The 11,462-nt window shown below is 37.3% G+C and overlaps 1 protein-coding gene across 1 annotated transcript in view; it reads right to left on the minus strand.

Annotated features, from left to right (window-relative positions):
- The window catches only part of ANKRD42 (ankyrin repeat domain 42), a gene marked incomplete at its 5' end in the record, with an annotated part of 58,125 nt that overhangs the window by 10,121 nt on the left and 36,542 nt on the right, over nucleotides 1-11,462 (minus strand). Inside the window, 3 exon segments of the mRNA XM_019643474.1 lie at nucleotides 1,766-1,871; nucleotides 3,230-3,405; nucleotides 8,997-9,102. Of these exon segments, the coding sequence (XP_019499019.1) occupies nucleotides 1,766-1,871; nucleotides 3,230-3,405; nucleotides 8,997-9,102 (388 nt within the window).

Genomic DNA, 11,462 nt, shown 5'->3' on the forward strand with positions numbered 1-11,462 from the left:
TGAAACAGTTCTTCTCATGCATTCGTATGAATCATGGCTCTCTGGCCAAGCATCATGAGAAGCAAAATTAGGGTTATGTGGCAAGAAAAGATTCTTTCAGGAAGCAATGTGTGTGTTGACAAGGGCTCCATATAGAGAAATCCGAAAGCCTTGCTTCTAGTCACTGTGTGACCTAGAACAAGTTACTTAGTGTTTTTGAACGTCAGGTTCTTTACCTATCAAATGAGGATAGTATACTAAATGAGCATTTTTTGAGAATAAAAACAGAGATATTATTTACTTCTTGGGCTTACTGCGAATGATATATGTGGAAGTGTTCTGTAAACTTTATAAAACATTACAGAAGTGTAAACTGTTATTATTAGGATTTTGGAGAATAAAAATTCTGGCAGGAGAGTTATATGCCACTGACTGTACCATCAGTAAAAATGCTACAGAAAGTGAAATTTGCACCAATTACTAGGCTTCAGTTTAGTTCCAGTACGTTCAATAATAAATATAACACTGAGATAAGCCACTGTCCTACTGACTCCTGGATATTTACGTCAACCTAATCACATGTCCCCTTAAGAGACAGAAACATTCCCACTTTTCTCACTAATTTGGAGTACTTTAATATTTAACCATTTGGTATGGACTGAGTGTTTGTGTCTCCTCAAAGTTCATATAGTTGAAGCCCTAACCCGCAATGTAATGATATTTGGAGACAGGATCTGTGGGAGGTAATTAGGGTTAGATAAGGCCATGAGAGTGGGGCCCTGGGCCACAGGGATTCTTAGTGCCCTTAGAAGATACACCAGAGAGCTTTCTCGCTCGCTCTCCACTACATGAGGACACAGAGAGAAGATGGCCATCTGCAAGCCAGAAAGAGAGTCCTCACCAGAAACAGACCCCCACCAGACATTAATCTGGGACTTCCAGTGGTATTATGTAATGGCAGTCCAAGCATATTAAGACACCATTTAATGAAATAAGACCTTCAACTGGTAATTATGAAAATTAAATCTTTGGCATATGTTTCCATAAGGCAATTTGTATGAAAGAAAAAAAACAAAGTATTTTTTATTTGGTTAAATTTTTATTTAGTTATCAAAAACCAAAACTATTTTAGGATATCCCACTAACAAATATGGTTAGGTTATTAATATTGCTACTGTGGGAATCAAAGAGCAGATGATCAAGACTTTTATAGCTTTAAAAAATAAAAAAATCAAGCAGTTTAGGAAAACAAGCAAATATGGAGAAATGATGAGTCTGTTCACCAACGTAACTCTAGCACTTAGAACAGTGCCTAACATGTAATAGGTACTCAATAAGCGTATGTGGAATGATAGAAGAGTAAGAAAAATCAATAATGCACAATTTCAGTTACTTCTTTTAAAATAATATACTGAGCAGGTTCAGAATGTTTTCTGAATTCCAGAAAGCAGGACTACTTCTGAGGCACTGCTATAGTCCCTTAGTCCAGGGCTGTGCACACAGTATATATTCAAATGTATGTTGGATGAATGGAATGCCCTCCATATCTGCTTTTGCTTATCTAAATCCTGGCCATCTTTTAAGGAAAAATCCAAATTCCACCTTTGAAAAGCCTCCTCTGCTACTCTATCCTGAGTGAACAGCCTTTGTAAACTCACTACCTCACCTAATAGCCCAGGCCAAGAATCCAAGAATCAACCATGATTACTTCATTCTCTAACAACTCATGTCCATATCGAGCAGCAATTTCTATCAGCTCTATCTTCCAAATACACCCAAATCTGACCATGTCTCACCATCTCCATCATTTTCACCCTTGTCTAAGCCATTATCAACTTTTTCCTGAGCTAAGGTCACAGCCCCTAACTGATCTCCCTGCTTCTCCTTTTGCCCTGTGAAGAGAAATGGGTTTTCCACAACACTGGAAATGAGGAGGCACAAACAGCCAAGGCCAACTGGGTCCTGACTCGGCTTTCACCCACACCACCCTCCAGATAAAATATGCTCTTACTAATGCTGAATTTCAACCAAGAAACAAAAAATCCTGGTATATATAAATATTACCTTAAAGGGAAATAAACTGATGTTTATGCAAGCTCTCCTGGGATGGTGAAGAAAGCTTTCAGTATAAAAAGGCTGAAGCAAAACAAGGATGGAGAGTTCCATCATCACGGGCAGCTGTAGGCCTACATCAGGGCCTCTAGACCAGGAAATCTGTGCAGATATTCTGCATCTGCTCTTGCATAAATCTAATTTAGCATTCTTGGCAAATTCAAATCATGTCAGGAACTTCCTCTAACCTCTTACTGGCAGGTGAGTACGTTCTCTTCCCACCTATTCATAACGCATCTGAAATGCTACGCTCTCCCCCACCTCCCAGTCTATTCTCCACCCGGCAACTAGAGTGGTATTATTTTTAAACATAAATCAGGTCACAATATCCCCACCTCAAAACCCACCAATGGCTTTCTATTTAAAATATAGTCTAAACACAAAATCCTTATTAGACCCTATCTGATTTGCCTGAGCCCCTGGTTACGTCCCCAACCTTAAGTGTCACCACTTCCTTGGTGATTCTAAACCAGCCACACTGATGGAGCTCAGTTCCACCTCGTGGCCTTTACACACACTGCCCCCTCTGCTTGGAATATTCTTCTGAGATCTTCATGTGGCTCACTCTCATCATTTAGGTCTCTTCACATGTGTCACCCCTCAGAGATGCCTCCTCTAATGGTTATCTTATCAATAGGAGCACCCTACTGTATTTTCTTTAGTATCTGTTTTCTTATTAATTATCTGTCACCCTCCCTGACCCCACCACAACCAGAATGCAAGTTCCTGGTGGCAGGTGGGATTTTGTATTGTGCACTGTTTCTCCAAAACCTACAACAGTATCTAGCACATAGCAGACACTCAGTAAATATTTGCTGCTCTTATTATTTGTAAAAATCATTTGTCAACTAACCATGGAAATCCTTGAGACGTCTCTTTCCCTGTTTCCTATGATCCACTTAAATAATGCTCCTCTTATATAACATTTTCCTCCTTGAAGGACAGAGATCATGTCTTACATATTTTATATGTTCAACAACCCCTAGTACAAAAATTGTACTAGTTCTGGTTCCCCTCAAAAACCAAAGTATTTTACTTAGTAGATGATAATTGTCTTTAGGATAATTCCCAGATTTGTGGTAAAAATGGGCTATGGTGTTTCTTAAAGAATAAATCACAACAGAGTTGACACACTTACTTCTGGCATCTGTTTTATCTGACTCATTAAGATATAAATCATCCCTGGCATCAGTGCTTCCCTCAACACCATGTCTTATAAAAAACTTCATATCATTTTCATCGATTTCATTCTCATCATCTATATCATATTTCTGTAGCCCCTCCAATAGCTTTACTGCTGCTAAATGAGCAAACCTGTAGAAAAGAATCAACAATTAAAAAGATCCACAATCATCATATTGAAACTGCAGTTTGCACTTAATTTAGGGAATTACACTCTATACATTATGCCACCAACCTACTCACCAGTAAGGTAGCAAAACTGTATCTGAAGATCAGTGACAATTTGATGCACTATAGCAAGCTACATGGGAAACTCAAACAGTTACTACTCACTAAGGACAAGCAGTCATATTAAAGACTCATTCCATAATTTTTACTGGCAAAAACCCAACTGGAGGAGGATACCCAATATCAAAAGTGTGTGCCCCCAAACACAGCTGCTCAACTGGACAGAAAGCCCAGAGCCACCCTACATGATTCCCTGCACTTACTACCTTGTCTGATGGACTAATTTAGATTGTAGGATTAATTCCGGTTCCAGTTTTACAGCTAACTATAGCTTTAGCCCCCTTAATCTTCATTCTTCCTCAGTTCAAAACACTAGACATGGTTTTGAAATTAATGGAAAAATGACTTTTCCATCCACATTATCTGTTTTCTTTTACCTTTCCCCCCATCTCTATGAAGCTTCCAGTAATACACCCTTGGTTTCAGAGTTGTTGTGAATGCATGTAATCTGCATATTTTTTCCATAGTCTTACTAGTTGAAATGTTTATGCTCTCTCTTAGGACATGGAGAATTACTCAATAAACACAAAAACCTCACATTGTTTTTTTCACATACTTACATAATGACATGCATATGCACATGTATATTCTTACCTGTCATCAGGTACGGCAAATCATTAAAGATATATAATAGTAATAAACATATGTAGGAACTTGTAAGGTTAATAGAATTCCTTATCTCTATTACTAGGTTGTAATTTAACAGCTATCATTTACTGAGTACTGGCTTTATGCCAGATTCAAGGTTATTTCTATAACACTATATTCACACCTCACATTTTGGTGCATGAATGACAAGGAAATATGGTCCAGAAATTATTAATAACTCCAGATACACCCACAGTACTAAATCACCCATGTGATACTGCTATAAAGGTAGACAAATAGATCAATAGACAAAATACAAAGTCTAGAAATAAGTCCACACATATATGGATAACTGACTTGGAGAAAGACACAAAGGTAATACAGTGGAGAAACGAGCCTTTTCAACAAATGGAGCTACAACAATTGGATATTCATATTAAAAAAAAAGTTGGATGTATATCTCACAGTATATACAAAAATTAATTCAAAATGGACCAATGTAAAACCTAAAAGTATACAGCATCTAAATGAAAACAGGCGAAAATCTTTGTGACTCTATGTTACTATCTTAGAAGTTATACCAGGCATAATCCATAAAAGAACAAACTGATAAAAACCTCTGCTCTTCAAAGACATTGTGAAAAAAAATTAAAAACAAAAAAAAACAACAAGCCATATTGAGAGAAAATCTTTGCAAAACAAAAATGTGAGAAAGAACTAGTATCCAGAATATATAAAGAGCTCTTAAAACTCAACAATAAGAAAAAGACCCAATTTTTAAAGTGCACAAAAGATCTAAATAGTCACTTCACCAAAGGAAAATATACAAATGGCAAATATGTATATGAAAAGATCCTCAAAATCAAAATCATTTTTAATTAGGAAAATGCAAATTACAATAAAACCACAATGAGATGCCACAACGCACCTATTAAAATTACTAAAATAGGGACAGCCAAGTGGCACATTGGTTAAGAGCTGGCTTGGGATGCCAGAGGGCCCCGGTTTGGATCCCACATATGAGGGCCAGTGACACTGCCCTCTACAGNACCGCTGTTGCTCAGAGCTCAAACTCTTGAGTGAGATTTTATCAGGTTGGCCATTCTTGATTAGCAAGCATGACCCGATGCACTGCAGCAATAACTTGCTGCACGACACTACTTTATGAGATCTGCCAGATATAAAGTCCTTGGCACTGAGCCCAACACATAACAAGTACTCAGCAGCTTGTTGATGATGATGTTATTAGTTATTAGTTAGATGATTTCATGGAACTTGAATTTCGGTACTGTGGGTAATGTATTAATAAGTACCTAGTTAAACTATAATACAAATGATGAGGTGCCATCAGAACAGTACAAAGAGCTTGGTGAAAGAAGGAGAGATCATATGTGGTCGGGGGATTAGGCCAGGGTTAACAAATGAGATGGTTCCCATTGGATTTTGAGGGGCAGAGTTGATAGAGACCCTTCAGGGTATATGGACAAAATGAACAAAGGCTTGGTGGTGGGGCAAGTTCAGAAAAGATAGGCTACATGTAGGAGAACAGAAAAAAATAGGGCTGGTGAGGTTTAATGCAGGCTAAGATGAGATAATATGTGAGAAAGCATTATAAAAAGCTATTATTATTATCAAAACCAGTAATCATTATTGTTGTGTTGTTATTGAAAAACTATTTAAGTGCATAATATAGGTAAAACTATCCTAGAATTTTTTTTTCTGGATAAAGATTATACTATTCCAGATTCTTTTACAGGGGAAAAAAGTCTTAAAGGTACAGTTGTAAGCAATCATAGGTCCTGACCAGAAGGTGGCAGGAGAAAGATTTAGTTAAAGAGATTCCTGAAGAATCTACATAAATAAATACTGGATGAAAAGTTCATTTTATTTATACTTTATATATTTAGACTCCAAAATAAATCAATCCCCCCTACTCTCAAATGCTGAAGGCTCTACACATTTATATATCTACTGACTATGCCTATTCAGCTCAAATACAGAAAATGGAAAGGAAGGAAAAAGGAGAAAAGGATATGAGGAGGAATGTAATACTATGAATACTATTAGACAGAAAATACCTTGGGATTTCTACACAGTATTTCCTTTAACATCAATACAATGCCATGAGGTAGATGTTATCCCCCTTTTAAAGATGAGGAAATTGAGACTCAGGAGGTTTTGCAGAAGAGAAAATAAGCAGTACTGGGTTGCAGCTGCCATTAGAAGTCAGTGACATTTGCTCATTTACAAAAATTGGATAACCTAAAGCAGGACTTCACAAAACGACGGACCCAGAGTATAGGGGCTTTGAAGCGGCTCCCCTGAAAGCCTACACACTTGTTGTTAGAGAGCGAGGTTTTAGGGAAGATGTGTTGTACAGCATGAAATCAAACCCCACGCTGAGAACAGACGCTTCTGGGCAAGAAAAGAATGTTTTTAAATAGCTAAAAAACTAAAATTTTCTAAATGGACAGTTTGGAAGGACTCAAAAGGCGGGCAGCTTTGGTGATCCCCAAAAGGTCTAGGCAGCTAGAGAAGAACATTAAGTTTCTGCCTGGGAAGAGACTGGCAACTGAGTTCCTGCCACTAGGCGGAGAGGGAACATTTGGAGTACAAGTGGTAGTTTATGAAAAGTATGTGCCCTCTATTCCTCTCCCCAACACAACATGGCTGCACAGCCTGGCCCCTCTATACTCAAGGTTCCCAGGGGCTAAGGGTGGTACAAGATGAACATCGCAAAAATGAAAAGAACTGATTATTTATTTATAATTGATTATATCCCTTGGAAAATTAAGCACTGGTGACACACCAAAACCCAGAGAAAGTGCTTCCNGTGCCAACTTGGGCCAGTGAAGCAACGTCCTCCACAACTAGACTGAAGAACAAAATGACAACTTGTCTGTTCCCCTTCCCCCGATTCCCCAGCGCTGTTCCCATCCCCCAACTCCCCAATAAAAATAATAATAATAATAAAATTACTAAAATAAAAAAACCTGATAATATCAAATGCTGGCAAGCTAAGGAGCAACAGAAGCTCTCCTCCATTGCTGGAGAGAATGTAAATTGGTATGGTCACTCTAGAAGGCACCTTGGCAGTTTCTTATAAAGTTAAGCACACCCTTAACATACAACTCGGCCATCCTACTCCTAAGTATGTACCCAAGTGAACTGAAAACTTATTTCCACACAAAAACCTATACATAAATGTCTATAGCAGCTTTATTCATAATCACCAAAAAATGGTTACAGTCAAGATGTCCTTCAACAGGTTCCTGGATAATCAAACTATGGAATACTATGGAATGCTACTCAGCAATAGGAAAGAAATGAACTACTAGCACATATGAATGAATCTCAACATAATTATGCTGAGTAAAAGAAGGCAGATGTATAGGGGTAACGTACTGTATGATTTCATTCATACAAAACTCTAGATATGCAAACTTATCTGTAGTGACGGAAAGCTGATCAGTGTTTGCTTGTAGAAGGGGCAGTGGGGGAGCAATGGGAGGGAAAGAGATGACAAAAAAGCACACAGAGATTTTGGGGGGTAATGAATATGTTCACTACCTTGATTGTGGTGCTGGTTTCATGGGTGTATACATATATGAGAATTCATTAGGTTGCAATGTACAAGTATGTGCACTTTATTGTATGTTAATTATACCTTGATAAAGTTTTTTTAAAAAATAAAAATAAAATGGGCCTGAGTAGATCATGATCCTAGGTACGTGGTACAACAAAATCACACTCCAAGGCTTCAAAGAAATCCCTCAGACCAAATTTTAAGAAAAATGCAATCACAAACAAAAATTGCATGGCAGTTTAATGAATGATTGGGTTCTTGCACCTTTTCAAGCCTCATTTGCAACTTTTAGCCCACACTCCTACTTTCGATACAAGCAGTTCTAAACCACATTCAGTTCCTCAAAAATACAAGTGTTATAACTGTTCCTCTTTCAAGTGTCAGAATATTGCTTCTTCCAAAAAAAGAATTTTCTCTGACCTCTACATAAATTCTGTCCCCCAGCAGTTTCCTTCATTACTCTTATCATCATCTGTGTTAATATTTCTCCCCCACAGCTTTCAAATAGGAAGACTTGGGCACTTTTTCTCCTGTTCTTACTGTACCTTATACAAACATGTATTATAATATAATGATTATAATGAATAATATTGTTTACACATTTGTCTCTCCACAAGACTATAAGCTCCTTTGAGGGGAAAGACTGTGTTTTTATCTTTGTAACCCTAGTACTAACCGTCACACTTGGAACATGATAAGTATACAGGAAGTTGAATAAAAATAAAAAAATAAAAAGTGAACAAATGGACGGACTAAATGTTCCTTGAGAATCTAACCTGAATGAGCTGGAGGTGTTCAATAATAGGTGTTATATTTAATTCAAATGTAAGTACCAAATTTGTTTCAAAACCCATGTGACTCCTTCTGATTACTCCTTTTTATCACATAATATTTCTCAACAGGTCCCAGCATTTGGATGAGATAATTCTAAGTTGTGCAACAGTATCCTGAGTATTTTTAGCATTTAAGTATTCCTGGACTTGACTTCACTAAATATTAGTGACAGTACCTAGTCATTGTGACAAACCCCACTTATTTCCAAATGCTCTTCCCCCCAGTACAATACTAACTCCCTGTTGAAAATCACTGCTTTAGAGAGAAGAGTTGATATTGTCAAATGTCTATTCAGCTTGCAAACTGTCATTCCATCAGCATTTGACTGAGTCCTATAAATCCATTAAATCTTTCGAGATTTCTGAGTATAAGAGAGTATATGCAAAACCTTAAAAACAAAAGAAAGGAGCAAAACAGATAGAGATACCTCTTAGCCACATCACTGGGTTTCTCGCCTGCTTTGTTAGCAATATTGCAGTCTGCTCCCATTTTAATTAGCCACTGCAAACACACTATGTGGCCTTGTCCAGCAGCTGTAAGAAAATAATAACCAGAAAATACATAAGTTATTGCTATTAGTAACAATTTTCTAAAATTTGGACAGTACTGCTATAGAGTACTTTCATAAGTATTGATCCTTATGATAAACAACAAAAATAGGTGGGGCAAATGTTATTTTCTCTATTTCATTTATTCATTCATTAGATAAACATTGAATCAAGTATCTACTGTGCTTAGCCCTTATACAGAGAATTTACATAGAGATATAAAAGTTGGGGTTCAATAAGGTTACTTATTTAGCATCACAAACATCACACAGCTAGTAAGTAATGGATTTGAAACTATAATCTAGGTTTTTCTAATCCTTATCCAGTGCTCATCTGCTGCTGTGTATAGCTCCTGGCCAATCTTATATCACAACAGAATGTGAGTGCAATGCAGCCATAGGGACCCATGCTGACTTTTAAAATCTTGTGTCATCTTATATAAACAGCTTATTCCTCTGACCCTTACAACTCAAAATTTACAGCACCCCCACCATCAATGATTACCTAAATTCTTTACCACCTTTTTCTAAATCTTGTCCTCAAAACACATGCACTCAATATTACTTTTCACCTCCACAACTCTGCTTCTGTGTCTTCTCACCTAATGCCTATCACTCAACTATGTGCTCATCTAACTTCTACCCATCCTTCTCAGTCCACCTCAAGACTAAGGGAAACTATGGGGGGAAAAAACTAAATAGACTTAAAAGATCTGAATTTAGGTCTACTAAACAATGAGACTGGAGGACAAGACAGAACTTAGCAACTGGCTAGCACATATAAACCCTCAATAAATGTCTATAGAGTTGATAGTGAATGAATGAAGAAAAAAATGAATGAAACCTCAGCTCTGCCCTTCCCAGCTCTGCATCCTCAGTCCAAAAACCTGATCCCTCTGGACCTCAATTTTCTCATCTTTTGCAGAGATGATTTCATACTTATAAGGAGAATACACTGCTGCTTCATAAAATTACAATAAGGACTAAATATAATGACAGTTTTACATCCTGTGGTGTCATGTACACATAATGTATTATTTCTGAATTCCCATGAACACTTGGGCAATAATTTAACCCTTAGCAACTTCTTCTGTTCAATTTCTACTCCTGAATTCCTATTGCATACTTTCTAACAACAAAATAGTTTTTGCCACTTATTACATCCTGACTTATGCAAAGCTCTAGTTATTCATGGGTAAGTATGTAGCTCCTTAACAGTAAGGTCTGGGTCTCATACTGTCTCCCCTGTACAAGCACATGGTTGGTGCTGAATATATTGGGTTGTCGGAAAAGTCATGATGTATTTTTTCTATGTTTTTCATTGCAAAAATGTGTCACGACTTTCTGACAACCCAATATATGTGTCTCCGTAAAATAAATCAAAGAGTATCAACTTTTGGTATGACTTTGGTGCCTTAAAAAGTGAATCCATCTCCAATACTGGCAACAGAGAGGAGAGGACACAAAGCCAGACCCAGTGACAAAGCAACCCCATCACTATAACTCTATACAGCCCAGCTTTCGAAAGGTCTGTAAGCAATCTTATCCTGCCCTTCTCTACTTGACTCAGTCATCCACCAAACTCAAGAGTTGGCTCCTGAGGAGCTGGGGCTTCTCTCTCCTACAGCAAATCCAAAGCCAGCTAACAAAGACTACTACAGAACATCCCAGACTTCTAGAAATAATCCCATTTACACAAAAACTGCAACATATTCTCTCTTTGCATAAATCATATTTCTGAATCGGGAATAATGGTGAGTTTTATAAGACAGAATGAGCTTAATCCAACATTTCCATTTTATCACACAGGTAATGTTACAAGGGGTGGGAGGGTGGCTAAGTAACTTACCTACAATGAAATACAGTAAAAGGATTTTTACCCAAGATCCTTACGGTATATTGATTAGAATGTTAATTAAATTGATCAATTTTTATAAGAGAACAAGATAAAATTATGCAGTGGTTAGAAATTTTTAAGAAATTATTTGAAATAATTATGGATTGAAAGTAAATAAAGAATAGATTTAACAGTCATTAAATGCCCCAATAATAGACACTGCAGCTTATTTACTGAACAAAAATTAAAATGAAATGAAAAGAAGCAGATAGATTGACACTATGTGAGAAATGTGAATTAAATTATAAGGTAACATCAACTTTTATTTACCCAATTTGGGCATGATCTAAACATATAGATGTTCCCCAGGAAAAAGCTAATGTACACAAAGATGCCCCAGTCACTTATCACGCCTCCTCCACACCACCTGATCCACCTCTGGCACCAGCAGTCCTTAATGGACAGACTGACAAGAGAAGGGGTGAAGGGCAAACCCTTCTGGTTCCTCT

This window comes from Hipposideros armiger, unplaced genomic scaffold (genome assembly GCF_001890085.2).
Source record: "Hipposideros armiger isolate ML-2016 unplaced genomic scaffold, ASM189008v1 scaffold_79, whole genome shotgun sequence".
Classification (NCBI taxonomy): Eukaryota; Metazoa; Chordata; class Mammalia; order Chiroptera; family Hipposideridae; genus Hipposideros; species Hipposideros armiger.